This window comes from Lemur catta, chromosome 11 (genome assembly GCF_020740605.2).
Source record: "Lemur catta isolate mLemCat1 chromosome 11, mLemCat1.pri, whole genome shotgun sequence".
NCBI classification, from domain to species: Eukaryota; Metazoa; Chordata; class Mammalia; order Primates; family Lemuridae; genus Lemur; species Lemur catta.
The window spans coordinates 51,202,461-51,227,105 of record NC_059138.1 but is presented as its reverse complement, the minus strand read 5'-3'; the positions used below and the strand labels follow the sequence as shown (position 1 = coordinate 51,227,105).

The window sequence follows — 24,645 nt, the reverse complement described above, 5'->3', positions numbered from 1 at the left end:
ATCTATCACCATACATTTGATCAAAGTGAATCTGTCAGGCCGGGTGCGGTGGCTCACGCCTGTAATCTTAGCACTTTGGGAGGCCGAGGCGGGTGGATTGTTTGAGCTCAGGAGTTCGAGACCAGCCTGAGCAAGAGCAAGACCCCGTCTCTACTAAAAATAGAAAGAAATTATATGGACAGCTAAAAATATATACAGAAAAATTAGCCGGGCATGGTGGTGCATGCCTATAGTCCCAGCTACTCAGGAGGCTGAGGCAGGAAGATTGCTTGAGCCCAGGAGTTTGAGGTTGCTGTGAGCTAGGCTGACGCCATGGCATTCTAGCCCGGGCAACAGAGTGAGACTGTCTCAAAAAAACAAACAAACAAAAAAACCAAAGTGAATCTGTCCCTGAGGGATGTATCCACTCGAAGGGGTTTCAACAAATCTGGATTTTGAGCCTGCTGGTTCCTATGCCTGACTTTGTTAAAATCACCATTTATTTCATGTTTCACTTTCCATTAAAAGAATCTACTGCCAAAAGTACTGTGCTAGCCTAGGTTCCCCCAGGCTGTCATAAACAAACAGCAACCAATATTCATTCACCTGCTGCCACTTTACTGGGGAGTGCTATCTCTGGGAGGCAGAAGTAAGGAAAAAAATGGAAGTGAGGCAGTAGAGAAGGGGACATAAATATAGGTGTTACTGAGCTGGTTATGACTTTGGAACAAGAGCAGTTAATTGCTTGATCTTTTAGGATATTTTCATGAAGGTCTTATGAGTTATTGCACTTTAGAATAGCCCATCTGGGTGAGCTACATCTTGTGCTGCATCTCCTTGGTTAAAATTCACTCCTTAAGTAGGGTTGCTAGATTTAGCAAAACAAAAAAAAAACATATTTATAATAAAAAGTTATTTGTTTTTTGTCTGCAATTCAAATTTAACTGAGAGTCTTATATTTTACCTGGTAATCCTACTGTCAGGACATTAGCACCTACGCATTTCCAGGCAGCAGCTGGGGAAGTCAGAGCCTCCACAGATCCTATGCACAGGCACATAGGTGGGTTTGTCCTAGTCAGTGGTGCAGTGCACAGGACTCCTCAGCATATAGCAGTGTGCTGGCAGTAGTGGCAGCAGCAGCGACTGCTCTTTAGGACTACAGGGCAGCCCTAGGCAACTGGCAGGGAGGCAAGGCTAGAGGTGGAGGCAGTGATGGAGAGGGCTGTGAGGAAGAGGCAGGAGGAAGTAGGCATGGCTGCATGGATGTGGGGTGATAAAAAACATAACTTTCTGTAAAAATGAGTCATGATTCATTATACTATCTCTTTAGTACTTACCACAGACCATATTGTACTAGACACTGGGGATTTAGTACTAAATAAGATAAAATTCCTGCTGTCAGAGAGCTTACAGAATAGCTTGAATATTTTTGTGTCCTGATTTAAAGATGCTTAATGAATACCAGTGCAATGAAATAATTTTAAGAATATCGACTCATTAAATGGAGGTTTTTCTAAATGACTACTTTGGTAAAAACAGACAGACAAACAAAAGCCCTCCAAAACAAGGCTATCACATGTATTGCCTTCTGGATGCTTCTAAAAAGAAATACTCAATAGTATTAGTTGGCCTCCATCAAATATTGGAATTAGTATTCAGTAAGAAAAAAAAAACCATGTGTAGACAACATTTCACAAGAGAAGTTAAAACACTAAATAGTACTTTTTATTTAAATGTTTATAAGGCAGATCTATTAGAATGCTATAAAACCATGGCATATAATAGCGGCATTTTGGAGATTACAGAGTTTTAGTAAATTTCAATTACACAGTTACAAAGAAGACAATATATTCCAAGCAGATACAAAATACCTAATGAAGAATCAAGGCAAGAAAATCAGTATAATTAATTAACAACAGCAAATCAGTTGCGCATTATCCTTTAAAAGCTTTTAAAGGTAAGAATTATTGCAGTCTATTTTATTCGATCAGTGTTAAACGGTATCATGACAAAGAACTGAAGGCCAGACAGGATTAGTTTTGACTTCATCTCACTGGCCAGTACTCAAGTCACTTGTACACCTAATTGCAAGGGCAGCTGAGGAACATGATGGACAGCAGCTTTTAAAGAAGTAGGGTAAACAGACGTTGGGAGACAACTTCCAGTCCGTTCAGGCTGGATATCTGCAAGCTACCTTTAAAGAAAATCTCCACAGAATACTTCCTTATAATTGACAATTTGGAGATCACACAAAAGCATCTGCTTTTGTTATTTAACTCATCTAACCACTGGGAGAATCCACACAGTATGCTTTAATTTTAGATAAATGCACGATGGAAAGTCAGTGATTTGGAAAGTTAAAAAAAAAAAGAAAAAACAACTCAGAATGTATGTGTGTTAGGCTGAATGAAACAGTTTTTAGTATCATACGAACAATCTCTGGAAGTTAAGCACTTTATAATTTCCTCACACTAAGAAAAAAATCAAAGAACCTATTCATTATTATAACATTCACGGCTTAAAGGTTAAGAACAGATTTGTGCTTCCACTAAAATTATTCCAGTTTCACTTAAAGCTAATTATATATATACTGAATATATATCAGAATTTGTTTTACTAACTGATGGACAATTGAGGGTGGAACATCTCATTTTCATGATGACACATCACAAATATAAATACTAACACTGGACTAAGGTGTGTTATACTGTGTGTGTACTGCTTTAGGTCATGAATTTACAAAATAATTTCAATAACATTTTAGGCTGTTTACTTATTTCAAAACAAGGACTTTATAGACTGACACAGGTATTATATATTTAAGTTCAGTGTTTATAGTATTTCTAAAGAAATATTTATGATTATATTTATCGTACTTTATTTAAAATATCACATAAGAAACTTTAAATTTCATAAATCTCTTTTTTGGGGGAAAACTCTCTGTACAGAATTTATTATGAAATAGCTTAATGGCAAATGGTAATTAAAAAGAATTACAGTTTTATCATATTACATAGGACATAAATATAAAAATTAGATATGATGTATTCTTGAAGCCCTTTTACATAAATGATTTCCATAATTTGATTGTAATGTAAGTGTGAATATACCTTAAGTTACTATTATCAAATTAACTTTGAAAGTAAAATTCCTTAATCAAGCCAAGGTTATGTTGATGTATAAGAAATTAATCAGGTAGTTTAATACTAGCGCTCATTAGACATCCCTGTATGTGGCACAAAATAATTATCTCTGATAAATACCTATAAATATAATTTATTCATACTTTCAAATATTTAAAATTTAAATAAAAATCTTATGTGTAGACAATCTGGGATAAATTTCCATGTATATTTTGAAAAATAATGTTAGCATGAATATATTCATATTTAAATGTGATTTTAAATATTCTTCAGAGAGGAGACATATGAAATCTGTACACAAAAGCTAAGTAGCATGATACAGCTCATGGTTATTTTCCTCATAGGAAAAAAAATTACTTGATTTTTTTGCATAGGATTAAGACAGGGTATATTTTCTACATTCTTATATTTTTCTCAGGGGCATTTCTCCAAACACAGATCAGGAAACAAATTTCTATTGCTTTAAAGTTTGCATCACCACTTTCTCACATCTAGCAACAGCAGAATTCAGTCCTACTTCTGAGGCCAGAAGAATGATTCAGAAAAATAATAATTATGAAAAATAACAATTAAGAAAAATAATCACATGAGAAGTAAAATAAGGCAATTAAAAGTCAATTAATAGTTTTGCATTTTAGAAAGGCTTTTAGATATTTAGAATTATAATGAATATATTACATGTTTTCTAAAACTTCAGAATGATTCCATTTTTGTAGTACTGAAAAGATGTTGCCATTTGAAACATCAGTTGCATCTTTTATACATTTTCATAAAATTTTGTTTTTTCATATTTTCAAAGGCCCCATTTATCTGTAATAATGATAATTATATTTATATTATTGGCTACTTAACATATACATGCAACAATATATACTTTAACAGTCATCTTTTAGAAATATTTCATTATATTTTCACATTAAATGGCTAAAGCAGTCTTAAAAAAGTGAAATTTAAGGAACAATAAAATATCGAAAATATGCTGTTATTTTCACTAGTCCACTATAATAGTATGCTTGTGTATTTACCCTTAAAAGTTATTATCACCTAACTGAAATCCTACCAAGAACTAACAAGTGATTACCAAGAGGGGAGAAATATAATTAAAATAAAGAAAATGGACAGCTCAATTAGAAAGTGCAGGATACTAAAATTCACCAAGAAGACATCATCAGAGAATCATGAGTGATTTACCAAACTGACAATGCAGTAGTGGGAAAAGAGCCATTGGTGGGAAAAGTAGCCTCCACTAAATAAAAGTCCTTTTATTTTTGGCAGCTGGATTCAGCAGTACCTCAGTGTGTTTAGGAAGAGGAATGCATATAATTGTAACTTCTCTGCAACTTCGTATTTTAATAAGGAAAGAGCAAATGGAGGGGAGGGAATGTAGGGTACTCTAAAGTTTGAACAAAATGCAATTTAAATGTGAAATGCCAACACTGAAAAATTTTATGAATAATCTGTATAATTGTATGTCTCCAGAATAGATTTATAATCAACCACTTACCCTAATATCCTTCATGCCTGTAAATTGCTCTTGAGTAAATGGTGGTGCAGACTGGAGGACTTCTCAGGAAGAGCCAAGGAGATAACCAACTCTACAGAGATTTTTTTAAAGATTCTGTAGGACCTCAGCAGTTCATTAACACTGCTGCGTCCTCTTTCTGCTTGAGTCTGTCACTGCATAGGGAGGCGTATGAACTGCCATGGGTCTCCAGGCTCATGTCCCAGGCCAGACCAGGGTAAGCAGCTAAGGATTGCCCCACAAGCAATAATACATCTAGGATCGTAACATTTTCATACACCTTTTTGATACATACAACCTACCCTAAAGAATGTCAATGCCTTTATACAAAAGAGGAAGCATCTATTAATAGACTGGCATCGTGAACCTAATGCATGGAGATGGAGTAGGATCTGTATTGCCTACTAGTTAAAATCGTGGCCTCTGGAATATGACTACCTGAACTTGAATACTCACTCTGCCACTTATTAACTGTGTGACCTTGATCAAATTACTTAGCTTTTCTATCCTTCAGTTCCTCATAGGTAAAATGGGGATAATAACTACCTACCAAGTAAAGTGCTTAGATCCACACCTGGCACGTTATAATCTCTCAATGAACATCAGTAAAATCCCATACTATAGAGAGCAGTCACTGTCTAAGATGTAACAACATGGATCAGCTGACAACTATTTGTGTGTAAACTTGATACTTTCACTCTAACTAGGAATAATTATACAATTCCCAGGATTGGTACTATATTAGAGATAGCAGTTTTGGAGGCCAAATATTTCTGAGTCCTCTCCCTTATCAATATATTGATATGAAAATGAAACTGCGCTTTGTAATGTGATAAAAAATAAAATATTTCATGAGGTATGCATTAATCAGTATGTATTTCATGTCTCCAATGTTATTTTAAATATAAATTCACATTTGTCTTTTTGTTTGTTCACATACTCACCTTCATACAATTAATTACATTCTTCAAATCCTATCTTATATGAGAGAAATATAGGAATGTTAGCATGCACCCTTACCTACATGCTAATGTAATATGTCCTTTCTTAAAAACAATGTATGATTATGAATTTCTATTTCTTAACTTGGATAATAATTAAAACCTTACTTAAGTTTCAGGAAAAAAAAGTACATCCATTGAATTATTTTAAAAGCTTAAAATTCTGCTGGTTTGCAAATTGTTTTTAACATTATGCTATATCTATATTAACTATAAATATTTTTGCCTGCTTATGAAATATAGTTATTCAATACTGTTATGGTTGTGCAAAACAAAACATTCCTAAATTTCAACAGTATGTTGACTATAAAAATTATATTGTTAAAACATGACATTTGTGAAAATTAACTTGAAGAATATTTTATCTCTAATTCAGCTGAAATTTCATTTAACAAGTTTCAACCCACAGTAATTTGACAGCACATTTGCAACTGAACATAGAGGAAGTCATAAAAATAATGGCATGAGTAGAACTTTATATGGCATCTGTGAGCACCATTTATCATCACATTACTGTAACCCTCTCTGGGGAAAGATTAGGAATTGTTCCTCTAATACCTTCTTCGAGAAATTGGCTCCTTTCCCAGCCTTTTTTAATTTGTTTTAGCTTCTGGCTTACACATGGAAGGAGTAAAATGACCTTACCCAGAATTACTATTGAGGGCAAAACAAGAGCAAGAACAAAGTTTGGTGGTGTATAAAATCTGTAGTACTCTTCTTCAAAAGCTCGTTTCCATCCATAAATTAAAACATGGAAAGTAGTTATGAGCAGAGCGACATATCCAAGTGTAGACTTCGGGCAGGGGAGGAAGAAAAAGAAACAAATTATCCAAAATCATAAATTAACCCATCCAGATATACTATGTTTTTTTTTTTACTGAGCACTCATTCATTAGTCACCATGTTTTTATTTTGATAAAACTATTTTGTCTTAAATTATCAAGCTACTCTTTGTCCTCTACTGAATTACACAATTTTTGACATTTTCATAGATACATGTATATTTATTTATTTATTGCATACAGTTTAGTATTCTGATTATTGCATTTATTGTATCAAGAAAGACATTTGCACCCCATGTTAACTGCAGCACTAATCACAATAGCCAAGATATGGAATCAACCTAGGTGTTTAACAACGGATGGATGGATAGAGAAAATGTGGTATATACAGATAATGGAATACTATTCATCCATAAAAAAGAATGAAATCATGTCATTTGAGGCAACATGGATGGAACTGGAGAACATTATGTTAAATGAAATAAGCCAGGAACACCACATGTTCTTATTTATATGTGGAAGCTAAAAAAAGTTGATCTCATAGAAGTAAAAAGTAGAATGCAGGATTCTAAAGGCCAGGAAGGGTATGGGGAAGAGAGAATCAGGAGAGATTTGTGAAAATATACAAAATTAGAGCTAGATAAAAGGAATAAGTTCTAGCATTCCAGAGCACTGTAGGGTGGCTATTGTTAACAATAATATATTATATACTTTAAAATAACTAAAAGGAGGATATTGAATGTTCCCAACACAAAGAAATGATAAATGTTTGAGATGATGGATATGCTAATTACCCTGATCTGATGATTAAACATGTATTGAAACATCCCTATGTACCCCATAAATATGTACAATTATTATATGTCAAATAAAAAAGAATATTTTCCTCATGTCATTAAATATGAAAATGACATTAATACTTCATAATATTCTATTGAATGGATGTGCATAATTTATTGAACCACTCCTTTTTGTTGATAATTTACTCTATTTCCAACTTCCCTCAACTACAAATGTCACATTAGGCCTTTTTCTATATTTTGGTTTATTTCCTTAGGACTGATTTCTAATAGGATGATTGGTCAAAACATCTAGCTTTTCCTTAAGGGTGTTGATACAGACTACTAAACTCTTCTTTTTTTCATTTGAATAAATTTAAGGAGTACAAGTGCAGTTTTGTTACATGGATATATTGCATGGTGGTGAAGTCTGGGCTTTTAGTGTAACCATCACCTGAATAGTGAACATTGTACCTATTAAGTAATTTCTCATCCCTTACCCTCCTCTCACCCTCCCAAGTCGCCCGTGACTATTTTTCCACAGTCATGTCCATTTGTGCACATTATTTAGCTCTCACTTATAAGTGAGAACATGAGGTATTGGACTGTTTTTGAGTTGTTTCACTTAAGATAATGGCCTCCAGTTCCATCCATCCATGTACCTGCAAGTAAACTCTTCTTTGTAAAGGTTATCCATATTCCCACCAGTTGTGTATTAAGAAAAAAAAGTATGTGTGTGTGTGTGTGTGTGTGTGTGTGTGTGTGTGTGTGTGTGTATGTGTATACACATACATATAAACAGTCATGTGCTACATAATGACATTTTGGTCAACATCAAAGAGCATTATGCAACAGTGGCTTATAGGATTATAATACCATATTTTTACTGTACCTTTTCTATGTTTAGATACACAAATATTTATGATTGTGTTATAATTGCTGGCAGTATTCGGCACAGTAACATGCTGTACAGGTTTGAGCCTAGGAGCAATTAGGCTATGGTTTGCGTAAGTACACTCTATGATGTTCATACGAAGAAATCATCTAACAATGCATTTCTCAGAATGTATCCCCATTGTTAAGTGAGGCATGACTGTATATACATAAATACATACATGATAAAATTAAATGCTGAAAAGCATTATCATGGACATACATATACACACCCACATACACACTAGTTAATAGGTAAATATGAAAAATCCTATAATATTAATACGTAATATAAATAGCAATTCAAACATATGGCTTTACTGACCATATTAAATGGGATTAGTTAGGCAGTTAGGCAGTTTACAGGTTAAATTCTAAAAGGTCAGCATTCTTTGGCTCCCTAAAGTTTAACATTGCTTACTTTGAGAAATGGTCTGTCACATAAAAATAATATTACATCAGTAAAATGATGTAATGTCTAACTTCACTGAGAAAATATCAACTCTTTAGCAGGAAAACGTTTGCAATTACTCATCTAAACTTATAATGATAATTTGCACCTGTCTAGAACCTTTTATCAGAGAGCCTTCTATTTCTTTGTAGGTGTGATTAAACTAGCTATTGGGAAAGTGTTCACATTCCTTTTTCTTCAAAAAGGGAAAATAAATTTAGACAAGGGTTATGTCCTTAATTTGAATGAGACTTTTACATGACTTAAACAAAAAAACCCTCAAGCAAATAGGCAAAGAAATGAAACAAAACTTAGTATATGATCAAAGTAGTACTAATCTATGCAAAGATGCACTAATCTGTGTATTGTGCTATAAACCATTTGGATACAACCAATACAGATTTTGTGAAAATACAGATAGGGTCTGAGTTGTATATTTTTATTTTTTTATTTATTTTTTTTTATTTCAGCTCATCATGGGGGTACAAAAGCTCAGGTTATATAAATTGTCCGTGTCCCGCCCATCCTCCTGAGTCAGAGCCTCAAGCGTGTCCATTCTCCAGACAGTACGCCTGGCACTCACCATGTAGTCATACCTCCATCCCCTCCCCCCACCCCCCCTGAGTTGTATATTTTTTAAAATAGGCAAACTTACTATTTAGTTATTATTGGAGAAGGTGAATGTTTAACTTACTAAACTTGTTTTGAAATCCCTTTATACTTATATACATTAGTATAAGACAGATATAATAAATACATAATTTAACAAGATTCATCAGGCTTGTTGCTTGTCATAATCCATTAATCCAGTTACCTAGTTTACTAGTACTTGTGTTTGTGTGTGTGTATACACACACACTTCTTTAAAATATTGAGACTGACCTCCCCACTCAAATTCAAATTAATGAGATTTTTTCTGCACAGATCAAGATGACTCAAAACATAAAATAATTTTTCATTAATTTGGCTAACAATAAATTGACTTTTGACATTAAATTTGATCTAAGCTCACTCCTCTTCTACTTTCTTTTTTTTTTCTTCTAAAAATAATCTTCATCCTTAACACTGTAGGTAGTGCTATCAAAGCCTTCCAGTACAATCATGTACTGGTCTTTCACTTACTACCAGAGTAGTCCTAAGCTGGCCTCCAACAATGGTTTCCTAGATGCATAAATTCAGCCCCCAAAGGTACTCTTTTTATAAGGATCATATTTAAGATTCAACTGTACTTAACAATGAAGTTCTATGCTGCCCAATCCCTCACCAAACAAAACCCAACATACCTGAATAAAACTGAATTCTCTCCAGTTTAATGCATTGTTCACTGAAGGGATGGAAGTGACTGCCAGGAGGGACAGTAAGCCAAGGCTCATTATGCCAAAGGAGATATACATTTCAATTCTCCAGACTTCTTCCTCATTCCAAGAGTTCTCAATATTTGCATGAATCTATCAAGAAAGCAAATGTGAGTTTCCTTTATTTGGTAGAACATTAACTGGTTCAGCACAGAGATTACTTTTGGCATAAGACGACCTAGGTCATATATGGACATATTTAAATTGTATTGATTCAATTTAACTAACCATTACGGTGAACCTGTTACTGGATGGTACTGTTCCAGGTATAAGAGAAAAGGAAGGGAGAGTTAAACAAAAAGAAGACTAAGACTTTCTCCTTCCTTGCATATGTGTGAGCAGAGGGGAAAACCTATGCCATCACGTTGGTAATGCATCTTCATTACAGGGGCTCTGGAGTCCAAGATCATGAACTGCTGAGCGGGGGGGTTCCAGGGTGACACTAAAGAAGTTATTGGCAGTTAGACTTAATTTCTGAGCTGGTTTAAACTTGCTTGGGTATTTGGGGTACATTCTGACCTTAGTTCAACTTAGATCCAGGCAGGGAATTTCTAAACTACTTCTGAATCTTTCTTCCTCACATGAATAATGTATTTGTGTTGTTTATCTCTTTCTTCTCATCTTCTCTTCCTAGAAAGCTGTGATTTCCCTGACTATAAAGCCCTATGGAACTCAAATATTTAGCCACTTTAATTGCCTCATTAATATACTCTTCCAACTGTCCAACTGCCTCATTCACAAATAGCTTTTTTCTAAATATCTTTTCCTTACATTGATAATGCATATAATATAATCAAGTCAGACAATTAACTCTGAATTTATGGTATTTTACACACAAACAATATTACTGTATAAATCAAGGGTTAGATTCTTTCAGCTTAGTTTTGTTGGTTATATTTTGTTGGTTTTTTTGTGTGTGTGTGTGTTTTTTTTTTTTTTTTTTTTAGAGACAGGGTCTTGCTATGTTGTCTAGGCTGGTCTTAAACTCCTGGGCTTAAATGATCCTCCTGCCTCAGCCTCCCAAGTAGCTGGGACTATAGGCACATGCAAGGCTCAGCTGAAGTTTTGATTTAAGTAAATATCTATTCATGGAAAACAGATTCTAACTTAACTCTAGTTTAACTTTGTCGAGTTCCAGTTTACAAAACAGTTGAAATTTTAAAAAAGTTACTTCTTAGATATTAGTTTCCTGAAGCAATCATACCAACATCCTAAAAGAGGCCACAGAGCTCCTCTCTTGAAAAAGGTATCATCTTCTTGTTCGATGTTTATACAACAATACAGAATAACAGTGTGCCACAGGGACTATGACCTGGATCTACCTGCCCTCCAGTCCATTCATTCATCCCACAAATATGCTGTCAGAGTGTCTACTGCGTCCAGGCACAGCTGTGGGCCTTGGGCATGCAACAGTGAACACGGACAAAGATCCCTCTCTCTCGAACTTACATTCAGATGGGAGAAGGCAGATAAAGGTAAATATATTAAACAAGGAAAACATCAAGTGTATTAGAAGATGGTAAGTGCTATTGAAAAAAGAAAAAAGTGGAGCAGGGTAACTCAGAGGGACCGAGAGTCCTGGGATTGGAGGCAGGTGGCAGCATTTAAAATGGTGTCCAACATAGGCCTCACTGGGAAGGTGAGACCTGAGCAAATGATTGCAAGGAGGTGGGGGAGCTGGTTGGGCAACTACGAAAGCCTTTATGTCCAGTTAGGGGAAGTATTATTTTTAGAAAGAGAATGGCTTAAAGGACATCAATCTATTAATTTCTTAAACATTAATTAAGGCTTTATTGTTGAAACAAGCTTAAGTACTAGATGCTACATACTTGGACCACAATGCCTTGGCTCCTTATAAAATGCAAATGCTTTTACACATTTGTTTTGGTGCAATGTCCTTGGCTTTCATTGAGAAATCCTACATCAAACAGCTTCAGTGAAATCCCTTGTATTACATTTGTAGAATGGAAATTATTGAGGAAAATCATAGTCTACTTCCTCATCAAGCCCCTTCCATGAAGCTCTTTCTGAGATTTTTTTTGTGAAGTGCTAAGTAGTAGAAAAGCTTCACCTGAGGAACTAGAATCTTTTCTGCTTTTCGATAACAAGAGCCTTGTAAGTAACAGCGTCTCCTTTTTCATTGTATCAGAAATCTCAAAGCCAAAGAAGCTGTGTAGACACTCTTAGCCAGCAGAGGTGTATTCTACTTTTTTTCCTGATCTTGACATACTGTTTTGTTTTATATTTTCACTGGCTCTGATTTTATTTTGTGTGTGTATAACTTTTTTTTTTTTTTTTTTAGAGACAGAGTCTCACTCTGTCACCTAGACTAGAGTGCAGTCGTGCAATCAAACTCAAACTACTGGGCTCAAGTGATCCTCCTGCCTCAGCCTCTTGAGTAGCTAGGACTTCAGGTGCACACCACCACACCTGGCTAATTTTTATAAAAAATTTTTTTGTAGAGACAGGATCTCACTATGTTGCTCAGGGTGATCTCAAACTCCCACCCTCAACTGATTCTCCCACCTCAGCCTCCCAAAGTCCTGGGATTACAGGCATGAGCTACCACAGCCTGACCTACTGTATATATTTACTGAAAGTTGCCTCATCATCTTTTGGAGCATGGCCAATTATAAAACGTTAAAATAATTAATTCTTTAATGCTGAAAGTAATCATTGCAATTGTAACATTAAAAATGGGGGGGGGGAATCCAACCCTCCATATCTCTGCTTTGATTCTGCAAAGAAGGGGATGGTAGCAGTTTTTTATCCTAAATAATTTTGAATCATCCACACAATTCTTATGCCAAAACATTGTTTAAAGAACAATACGTCCGTCCCCTTCCCTAAAATACTAAAAGTAGAATTCCATTATGAGGTACGTAAAATTTCATGTTTTACATTTTATACTAATAAAATATTCTACTAGAATCAGATAAATAACAAACACGTTCAGTACCTGTTGATAAGCCATGTTGAGAAACAAGTATCTCTCTGACCTCCTCATTGGTAAACAGAGGCTGTAGGCAACGTGGACCACAGCGAAGAAGAAACTTAGTAATCCGAGCTGTTTTCTACACTGTAACCAGGTCTCCAACCAAGGTGGAAATCTCCTGTACTTGGTACCATAATAAAGCTGATAAGCAGCTGCCAGGAGACCTGCCAGGTATACCAGGGACAGCAAAGTAATAGCAACTATAGGCAAGGTTTTGTTCACAATTTCAATAGGAATCTTGTAAAAGTCACTCTGCTGGTTTCTCGCATATGGATGTATCACATCCCTGACAAAGGAATAAAGGAAGAAAAATGTGGCCAAGCTTATGGCTACTACTACTGGCCCTCTCCAGAGAGTAAATAATCGTAGGGGTAAATTTTCAATCTCCTTGGCTGATGATAAGGATCCCAAGTCAATGGGAATGAAATTCAACTGACGGGCAAGTTCAATAACCTGTTGTCGAGCTTGAATGTTGTTGCTGCATATATAAACCTGTGGAAAAAACAAAGAGACTCATCACTACTGCCGTTTATAAAAATGGTATAACCATCGCATGCTCCACTTCATCCATGGAGCATTGCTTGTGATGGCCTTGAGTGATGCAAATGACTAGAGTTAAGGAGATAAAGCATTTATTAATTTATTAACCTATCATTAATAGATTTTAAAAGTGTCACAAAAACAAAAAAGTCCTTGCCACCTGTAATAACATGAAAGTAAAATGCACGAAAATCTAGCTTCAACTTGGGGTCCTCAGAGTGGAGTCCTTACGAAAAGGCAGGCAGGTGGAAAGAAAGGTGGCCATGTGTTTCAGTAGCAGCAGCCAGGTAAGGTCTCCCCTGCAGGGGTCCAGGTGGAGTATGAGCTGCTGGCCATGCCCCTGCCTCCTTTCAGCTCTCTAACTCCCATAGCATAGCGGGCAGGATGGGACTGGCTCTCCCGGCCTTCGTGGACAACATTTAGTTCTAGGACTGTAGTGATTCTGCCCAGTAGTGTGATTGCAACCTCTGCTGTTTACAGACATTCAGCAAGAGCGAGAATGGGCATGGGCTCTAGACGGTGGCATTTACAATTAAAAACCTCTAAAAATAAAAGTATGTCATGATGCTGTACTATTCATAAAAATCTTTAGGCTTAGAAACTAATATACTAAGTATCTCTGAAAAACCATGGATAATCTCAGATATATTATTTCGTTGGTGAATATATGATATCCTTTTATTTTTAAATGATGATAGATCTGGTAAGTAAAAAAAATGACATTATAAGGATTATAAGTTTAATTTAAATAGAAAAGCTACTGCCGTTTTCTAAGACTGAGATATTACTTTTCAAGGAACTCTAATGATGTCATGGGTGTGGGTTAAGGTAGTCTTGCAAACAACCAAAACCATGTAGTTGAAAATTCAACAAGTATTTATTGAGCACCAAGTTTATCACTGGAGTGAGCTACTATTACTAACAGGTAGGTCATCTCACTTAGGGCTAGAAAAATATTTCTATAAAGTTTCCAAGCAATGTTTGGGAAAACAAGTTCCTAAATATATCCCTGAAGATGTTTGTATGAGGGCTCTGAAATATACCACACTGAAATATTTGCATGCTAAACCTATTTACATAATGGTGACCGTATAGAGCTCTTTAGATTATCAATCTTAGGTAACATTAGCCAGATGAATGACAAATCCTATACAATTATATAAACATTAATGAACTTCTAAAATAGGAGTCCTTTTGTACCAAAGAAATACGGAAAAGCATTCTAAATTAATTTATTACAGTTGTGATAATGGTGGAGTAAACTCTTTTTGTACTCCTTTGGAAAAAATTTCTGTCAAGTTATAAAATTTTCTAACAAACTTAAAAGTATAGATCAAACATTCAAAATAAGGGCACAAGCATTCTGAAATACAAAATTAAACTATTTCTGTACCTCATTTTGAATTTAATCACTGTCCAAAATTTTTTTCTGTTAAAAAATTAAAATTGTCACACATGTGGGTGAAGGATTAAATTCCGGTTTGTCTCATAGGTCCTGGCTCTAATTTGCTTTGGTCTATATATATTGCTAAACTTCGGTGAATGTGACAAAAAAAAAAAAAGAATTCAGAATAGCCCGTAGGAAAGTATATATTCTTTTACTAGTCTTCAAGTTAAAGACTTTTAAGTGAATGGTTATCATGACTTTAATATACAGCATACAATGATACAATGCTTAATTTTCTAAGGGATCTAATCAATTGTCCTTTTTTAAAAATTTTTTTAGAGACAGGGTCTTACTCTGTCATCCCGGCTAGAGTGCAGAGGTGCAATTATAGCTCACTGTAGCTTCAAACTCCTGGGCTCATGTGATCCTCCTGCCTCAGCCTCCTAAGTAGCTGGGACTACAGGTGCATGCTACCACAACTGGCTAACTTCTTTGTTTCTATCTTTAGAGACAGGGTCTTGTTTAATTGTCCAGCTGACCTTGAACTCCTGGCCTCAAGTGATCCTCCTGCCTCAGCCTCCCAAAATTCTGGGATTACAGGCATGAGCCATTGCACTTGTCCTAATCAATTGTGTTTATCAATGAAAATAACAAAAGTATTTTATCTTCATGTTTAATCACAATGCAGAAGCACACCTTTAAAAGATGTTTAAGGTGCACTATTTTATGTGTTTACTAATAAAAGCTCTCATTCCACAAAGGCATTGACAAAGCTCCCCATCTCCTTTCTTTTCCAATTTAACTAGATAAAACATTGCCCGTAAACTCATATGCCAAAGGAGAACCTAAGAAATCAAGTCTGCCCACTACTTTCCGCACAGAGATTAAAATCCACACTTAAAATAAAACAGGCCGGGTGCGGTGGCTCACGCCTGTAATCCTAGCACTCTGGGAGGCCAAGGCAGGTGGATCGCTCGAGGTCAGGAGTTCGAGACCAGCCTGAGCAAGAGTGAGACCCTGTCTCTACTAAAAATAGAAAGAGATGATCTGGCCAACTAAAAATACATATAGAAAAAATTAGCCGGGCATGGTGGCACATGCCTGTAGTCCCAGCTACTGGGGAGGCTGAGGCAGTAGGATCGCTTGAGCCCAGGAGTCTGAGGTTGCTGTGAGCTAGGCTGACGCCACAGCACTCACTCTAGCCCGGGCAACAGAGCGAGACTCTGTCTCAAAAAATAAAAAAAATAAAAATAAAAAAAACTGTATGGTTTTAAATTCTTGAGGATCATATTGAACAGTATTTCATTCAGAGTTGGAAGACTACGTTACCAAATAGCTGCAAGGAAGGAAAGAAGGGAAGAAGGAAGAAAAGAAAAGAGGGAAAATAAATGACTTGTTTGTTACCGTTTCTTTTTGTGAGGAAGCCAGGAGAGACTCAATGCAATGTGTCACATTATTCATTAGCCAACTTTGCCTTTTCCTTAATTAACTAGTTATGACAGAAAAGTCCAGGTTATTTCCCCAGCTTTCCACATCATTTTGGGAATAGAAGTGTCCCCTCACAAGGTCACAACATTAATCTTCAGGTGCTTGTACACAGTTTTCAAAATGATAATCATTGGAGAATGTCAGAATTTGGTTTTTAAATATCTGATATTTGCTTAGCTGTTTAACTACAAAATACCAGGTAAATAAGAATAAAATTTTAAAATACATACCTGCCGGCTGGCATCCTTAGGTCCTAACTGAAGTGCCCAAGCTGAGATAACATTAAATCCTTTGACAACCAAGGAATCCGGGAATAATGAAGCCAAATATTCAGCATTGGATTCTGCATATTGATTTACCTTCATGTTATTGCTCACATCAATCAGGATTTTACCCACTAGCAGATGTCTCAGGTCCCACAGGGAGGTGTAATGTTCTCTATGTATAGCAACAAATATTATGTTCGTTTTTGTTAGCGCATCTTCATGATGGGTGACATCTACCACATGAGGAAAAAATTCAGAAGCAAATTTAGGATTTCTACTTCCTATGACTACATGATAGCCACATCTAATAAGTCGAATGGTTAGGGATTTTGCAAAATCCCCACTTCCAATTACACCTACAGTGACCTTCCTTGCATCTTTGATACCGTTTATGCCATTGGGCAAAAAAGTTTCACTAAGGTTCTTAGGGCTTCCCATCATAGAAATGGATTCCATGATATGGACTCTTCCAAGATCACCAGGAATATCCTAGGGGAGAGAAAATAAAATATTCATCAAGTACCTATTATCAAACATTAAAACACTTCTAGACGTTGTAATAATATCCTGCATTTCTAAAGATTAAATATTTTGGCACACTATATAACATAGAACACAGCCAGACGCAATTTGTAAGCTAAGAAGGTATCTCTACTCTGGTTTCTCTTCAGATTGTATAAATCTTTCACCTTTTAAAAAAGCATCTCTCAATAGGAAAATTAACTGTCACAAAGGTGATGAGCTAAAGTGGGGCTTCTCAAATTTTAATGTGCACAAGTCACCTGGGAATCTTGTTACTATGTAGATTCTGATTAAGTAGGTCTGGGGAAGGCCTAAGATTCTGCATTTCTAACAAAGGCAATGCCAGTGTTGCTGATCTGCAGACCCCTCTGAGTTGCAAGGCACTAGAGCACAAAAGGAAAGAGACTGAAGTTTTCACCCACAACTTTTTTTAAAAACACACGTTTAATAAGTGTGATTACCCAGCTTCTCACCAGGTCAGAGGCAGCCAATCAGAAATGCCGCTGGAGGCAGAGAGGACCATGACACCAAGTGATAGCTCACAAATCAACAGAAGACAGTAAAACCATTAAAAAAAAAAAGCCATTTAAACCAAAACTGTCCAGATGAGTCATTTGGGGTGAAGGCTATAAACTGTCTTCTACACCTCAGTAACTAGTGACTTTATCATTAAATGAAAGTAAGATAAATCAGCTAATAAAAAATGAACCCTGACACTTAATATTTTTTAAAAAAGAGGCATCAAAAAATAACAAAGGATTAATGAACTACCATAGACTTCTATCATTCACCCTACATCGTATAACTTATTGAGAAAGATAGCTACCTTAAGGAAAATGGGTTAGTAATGTGTTTATGGTCTTAAATGACACAATACTCATGAAATCCTTTTCCTCCCTTTTTATTCATTGGCTGCATAGGCTATGATGCAGTTACCCTTCCTGGAAAAATTTGTCAAGTTATTTTTTATTTGAGAGACTAATGTCTGAAATGTTCATGTTTGTAATAATTTGCTCAAGAATACAAATAAGATTGCCATGAATTAATGTCACTGTTGTGTCTGAATGAAAAATACTCTTGCATTCTATCCTAATTGCATAATTTCTTTTATGCTAATAATAGCAGATGTGAATCACTTCAGAGGATTTAATGGATTTTCCAGGCACAGGTGGACTGTTTCAAAAAACCATTTTGGGGAGGTTTTTACTAAACGAAATTTGAAGTTACTGGAGCCAGAAAAATTAAACTTTTTACCCTAGAAGTGGGACACATTCCATGACTCCAAATACATTAATAAATTAAGCTTTAGAAAGACAGTAATAATAGTAATATTACCTAATACTTAAATAGCACATATTATGTTTCAGCTATCTTGTCCTTTACATTAACTGATTGAATCGCCACAATCACCCTATGAGATAGTGCTAATGTTGTCATGCTTATTTTATACATGAGGAAACAGACATGCAGAAGATAATCAATTTGTCCAAAGTCGTAAGACAGAAGGTGGGGGAGCCAGAATTCGAACTCAGGCAGTCCAGCTAAGGCACGTATCATTTGGGTGCATGTAAGAAATTTAAGAAAGGGTTTTTTTGGGGGGGAGGGGTTATGGGGGTCAAGGTGGAAGAATTATGGTTGTGCTCATATTGGTATATTACTCCTTTTTCTTTGGTCATTTCATTGCTTCTCAGTATTACCTAGTGATCTTAATGTCTAAATTATATCCTGGGAAAGGAGAAAACTTATTATTCTAAAATCTATTACATGTTTCATTTCACACCTTTCAAGATAGAAGCGGTGGTATCTATCTGCTTACCCTTGAATGGTCTCACACACCTGGAAGGGCAGGTAGGGGTCAGAGGCACTAGGCTAGTACAAAACTGTCAGCATCCTCTTGGAGATGTGGTTGGTTATGTTGGGAATCAGGAGTGGTTAAAGGAACCAGAAGTAATGAAATCAATGCTCATTTCATTAAAAAATTAAGAGTGAAGTGACCAACTTACCTACCCCTAATCATATGCATTATCTAAGGCTGTAAAAGGTTACTAGACTCACACACAGGAACCCCAGTTTCCTATATCCCTGTCCTGAGCTTCTGAGTGTGTACTGCAGCATCTCCCAAAGTATATGTAAGAATTGCAAAATCTTTAAATCTAACCATAGTGATGATTAAGACCTTTTTGAACTAAAAACAAAACAATATCAATTTTCTGCTTATTTTACAAAGCAGGTTCAAACCCCTTCTGTAAACCATAATGTGAACAGGACCTAACAATCACCTACAGGCCCCTCATTATATCATGCGTTTTATACATGACTCTGGTCTAACAAGTTTGGGCTTTATTTACATAGTATTTATAATGGCAAATTCTAACTGAACCCTTTAGTAGTGTGGCTGTGGCTATGAATAGAAGTTGGCCTAATAAATGAGACTCTTTTCATTACATTTCTAAGGAATGTAAAAGCATCCATGAGAGAGAAAGAGAGGGAAAAAAAGATCTAAGAGATGGATTACTTGCTTATTTCTGAAGGCATATAACACCGTATGCTTGTGTGCCATTTCATAGTTCATAGAATGTTTTCATATGTAATATTATCTTGTTTAATTCTCAAATGGCTGTGGAGTATATATTATGCCCATCTTAAAAGATAAGGAAATAGGCTCAGAGAACTTTAGTGATGTGTCTGACACAGCACAGTTTGTAATGACACAACCAGGATTCAAATACAAGTCTTCCAACCTACGCTTATTCTGAAACTGCAATGCAAACATTATATGGGAAATCTTAACTCAAAACTGTTTAGCATCTCCAAATGTCATCTATAACTATGCTTTCTAAAAACAATACTAACTTTAAATAGCTAAAATTTGAATCTCAGTTTAGGATAGTTTTAGCTTAATCCAAAACTGTAATGCTTAGGAATTTTAATCATAAAATGATAAAATATGGGTGAAATAATTCCCATTTTTGGACAAAAACCAGCAAAGATCTAAATTTATTAATACTATAAAACTAAACATAATTGGTGGCTGTGTAATTCTTGAACAATCTTGGATAGCAACCCACATTGTTTTCTGGAGACTCTGTAGACACCACAAGGGTATGTACTACTTGTAGAGGGGAGGAAAGAAGACAGGGTCAAGAAGTATGTCATTATCCTGTTGGACTCACCCACACCCACATCTAAGAGCAACCCATCTCCCATAGCTATGAGTAACTATCTGGTGCTGAGACACTGGAGCAAAATCTCATCAACTTACAATTTGTTAATCTATTATTTTGGATCATTTGGTTAACAGCTGAGCTGAAGTTAACACTTGTGATATCCATGAAAAAATAGAGTAACAAAAAAATGAATAATGTCAACATCTGAAGGAGGTTCAGCTATTTACAAAAAAGAATACTAAAAACCTTACATTGTACATTTCCATTGGCAAGGAATGATGCAAGTATAATCTAAAGACAGATCTACCCTTCTGTGGCCTAACATGAATTTACACAGGCTGCTGTGTGCTTTCTCTCCTATGACAAAGGGCAGGAGAAGGCATGGTGCTTATGCTCAAGGAATTTTGCCTCTGTCTCTTCCTATAGTTAGGAAGAGAGAGGATGTACTTATAACACAGAGCAGGAAAAAACCTCACATCAGCATACAATTAAAAACTAGACTGTATGATCAGAGCATGGTCTAGAAACATAGAGAAGAAAATATCACATGGTGCTTGTTCCTTTATATCCAGTCATTCTTTAATGATTACAGAAGTAATAAAATTATATTTACAAAATAGTCTCTAATTCACACAGAATTTCCTCAAATCAGTTTGTTGACAGTGTACAACTTCATTCTAGCTTAAAACTAGAAGCCCCCCAAATTATATTTGGTTTTCTTTTACCTTGCCTTAAAAGTGCTTGGCCCATAGTTCTCAAATAGCAATTTAAAAATATATGAACAGAGTAGGGAGTTATTCATAAAATTATTTAACTTAAAGAATTGTCCTTTACTCTGAGAGTATGTCTTTCCTAATTTTGGGGGTCAAAATGTCCTTCTCTCATAAAATGATAGTGATAACAGTTGTTTGAGTTGGCAATCCTATACAGATCCTTTCTCTCATTTTATTTTACTGGTATGTAAAATGTACAAGTCTGAGGACTACTGCTTTCATAGATACTAGGAAGCTCTCTATGTGAAAGAGCCCCTTCAGCCTGCTGCACAGAAAACCCTTCAGGAGAGGGGAGGAAGGCACCTTGGGGCCAGCCCCCTGCACCTGGAGACATTTGCTTCATACTCAGGGGGTAGGGGCACATTCTGGAGATGCAATGTCATATATCCCAGTTGAATTTTCTGTAACTAGATGATTATTTTTACTATCACAAACTTTAAGTTGTGCTAAGATAATCCCCAAATTCTCTTGGTATTTAAATAAACAAGCAAAACTCAACTATTTGCTTATATTTACGACAATAAAGAGTTTCTTTGGAGGAAAAAGTAGGGATTCTTTTTCGCTTTGCTTTTAGGCTTTTTATTTTTTGGAAGAAGTTCGTAAGTCCTTTAGAAAACTCCAAAAGCAAGCTGCAATTCTGCTTGCAAATAAGAATGTTATTTCTAACATGGAGGTTATCCCAGTGAGGTCCTGAACAAGCAGCATCAGCACCACATGGGAACTTGTCAGAAATGTAAATTCTCAGGCCCTAGCTCAGACCTCCTCAATCAGAGATGAAGCCCAGCAATCTGTGTTTTAACAAGCCCTACATATGATTCTGATGCATGTTAAACAAAAAAGCTTTCTAGTTAAATCTAGGTTAGTCCAGAAATTTACTTAAATAATTTTTTTCCCAAGGACTTCAGTTAATAAAATTCTAGGATACTCTTCAAAAGGTTAAAACAAAAACATTCCCCCAATGCTTCCTCACCCATTTTTCTTCTGTGTATGAGGCAGAGAAGAATGCTGTACCCATCCCTCTGCCTACCTTACAAGTGTAGCATGCTATCTCAAGCACAGCCATGTGCCCTGTGCTTGCTTACCCAGGCTTTCCTAACACTGTAAGTTAACACGACCAGGAGGTATATCTAAAATGAAGTTGGGCATAGTATGTCACAACATGGCTGAAATAATCTCCCCTTCTGATAACCTTGTTGCAGATGGTACTTTGAGATAAGAATAGCTATGTTTATTGGCTGGCAAATAGAAAATTTTCTGTGTTGCAGTAATTTACTTGTAAATAAACAGTCAGCTATGAAAGACCTGGCACTCTAGCCTCTATGCAAATCCATTTCCCTAATTTTAATGCCTTACCAGATAATAGTTGACACATGTCTGTGGTTACAAAGGCACCAATGCCCACCACTGAGTGCTATCAACTTTACGGATCAGTTTAGGAATCAGTCCACAGCCAAAGATCATGATGATACTCATCCATCCATCCACCCATCAATCCCCACCCATTCACCTATCCAACATCTTACTGAGCCCTACCCATCAGGCACTGGCTGGGTGCTGATGACCCAATGACACAAAACAGGCACTGGCTTCCTGGCTATCTAATTAATATGATGAATTATGAATATTGAAGCATACACAGCAACTTAAAAAAAAACCTTATTTGAGGTATAATTTACATATTATAAAATTCGATTTTAAGTATGCAAATTAATGACTTTCAGTACATTTATAGAGTCATGCAACCATCACCATAATCCAGCTTTAGAACATTTTCATCAAGAGTAACTGTTATTACTCAAATTTCAGGAAAACTGGCTAAGGGTAAACTCTTTTTAAAAAATCCTACTTTGACCAGAAGTTCTAGCCAGAGCAATTGGCTAAGAGAAAGAAAGAAAGGTCATCCAAATTGGAAAATACGAGATCAAATTATCCGTGTTTGCTGACGATATGATCTTTTATGTGGAAAACCCTAAAGACTCCTTCAAAAGACCCCCTCAATTGATAAACAAATTCAGTAAAATCTCAGGTTACAAAATTAATGTACACAAATCAGTAGAATTTCTGTACACTAGTAACAGCCAACCTGAGAATCAAATCAAGAGCTTGATACCATTTACAATAGCTATAAACAAAACAAAACAAAACAAATCAAACCTAGGTATGTACTTAACCAAGGAGGTGAGAGATCTCTACAAGAACTACAAAACACTGATAAAAGAAATTGTCAATGACACAAACAAATGGAAAAACATCCCATGCTCATGGCTTGGAAGAATCAATATTGTTAAAATGTCACTGCTCAAAATTATATACAGATTCAATGCAATCCCCATAAAAATACCAAATGTCATTTTTCACAGATTTACAAAAGCAATCCTATATTTCATATGGAATCAAAAAAGAGCCCAAATATCCAAAGCAATCCTAAGCAAAATGAAAAAATCTGGAGGTATCACATTACCCAACTTCAAATTATACTATAAGGCTATAGTAACCAAAATAGCATGGTACTGGTATAAAAGTAGACAAATAGATTCATGGAACAGAATAGAGAACCCAGAAATAAAACTGTACACCTACAACCAACTGATCTTTAGCAAAGCAGACAAAAACACATACTGAGGAAAGGATGCCCTATTCCATAAATGCTGCTGGGAAAATTGGAGTGCCACATTTGGAAGACTGAAACTAGATCCTTATCACTTACCATATACAAAAATTAACTCAAGATGGATTAAAGACTTAAATGTAAGACCTGACACTATAAACACTCTAGAAGAAAACTTAGGAAAAACTCTTCTGGATATTGGCCTACGCAAGGAATTTGTGACTAAGACCCCAAAAGCAAACACAACAAAAATAAAAACAAATAAATGACAATTAAACTAAAAAGCTTCTATACAGCAAAGGAAATAATCAACAGAGTAAACAAACAACCTACAGAAGGGGGAAAATATTCACAAACTATACAACCAACAAAGCATTTGCATCCAGAATCTACAAGGAACTCAAACGTATCAGCAAGAAAAAAATCAAATAACCCCATTAAAAAGTAGATAAAAGACATGAACATTTTTCAAAAGAAGATATACAAATGGCTTACAAACATATGAAAAAATGCTCAATATCTCTAATCATCAGGGAAATGCAAATTAAAACCACAATGAGATACCATCTTACTCCTGTCGGAATGGCCATTAAAAAGTAAAAAAACAATAGATGTTGTCATGACTACAGTGCAAAGGAAATGCTTATACACTGTTGGTGGGAATGTAAATTAGTACAACCTCTATGAAAAACAGTATGGAAATTCCTCAAGGAACTAAAAGTAGACCTACCATTCAATCCAGCAATCCCACTACTGGGTATCTATCCAAAGGAAAAGAAGTTATTTTATCAAAGGACACATGCACTCATGTTTATTTCAGCACAATTCACAATTGAAAAGATGTGGAATCAAACCGAAGTACCATCAACTGATAAGTGGATAAAGAAAATGTGGTATACATATACCATGGAATACAAATGTGGTATACATATACTACTCAACCATAAAAAAGAA

At 35.6% G+C, this 24,645-nt stretch overlaps 1 protein-coding gene across 3 annotated transcripts in view; it reads right to left on the bottom strand.

Moving 5' to 3' along the window:
• Positions 1-1,686: 1,686 nt before the first annotated feature.
• STEAP2 (STEAP2 metalloreductase) overlaps positions 1,687-24,645 on the bottom strand; it is a 29,598-nt gene continuing 6,639 nt past the window's right edge. For all 3 annotated transcript variants that reach the window (XM_045564036.1, XM_045564038.1, XM_045564037.1), the window contains exons 2-5: positions 16,586-17,110; positions 12,905-13,432; positions 9,874-10,038; positions 1,687-6,438 (exon numbers count right to left, since the gene is read on the bottom strand). In XM_045564036.1, the coding sequence (XP_045419992.1) occupies positions 6,151-6,438; positions 9,874-10,038; positions 12,905-13,432; positions 16,586-17,110 (1,506 nt within the window). In that variant the 3' untranslated portion in view covers positions 1,687-6,150. The remainder of the gene's footprint in view (positions 6,439-9,873; positions 10,039-12,904; positions 13,433-16,585; positions 17,111-24,645) is intronic.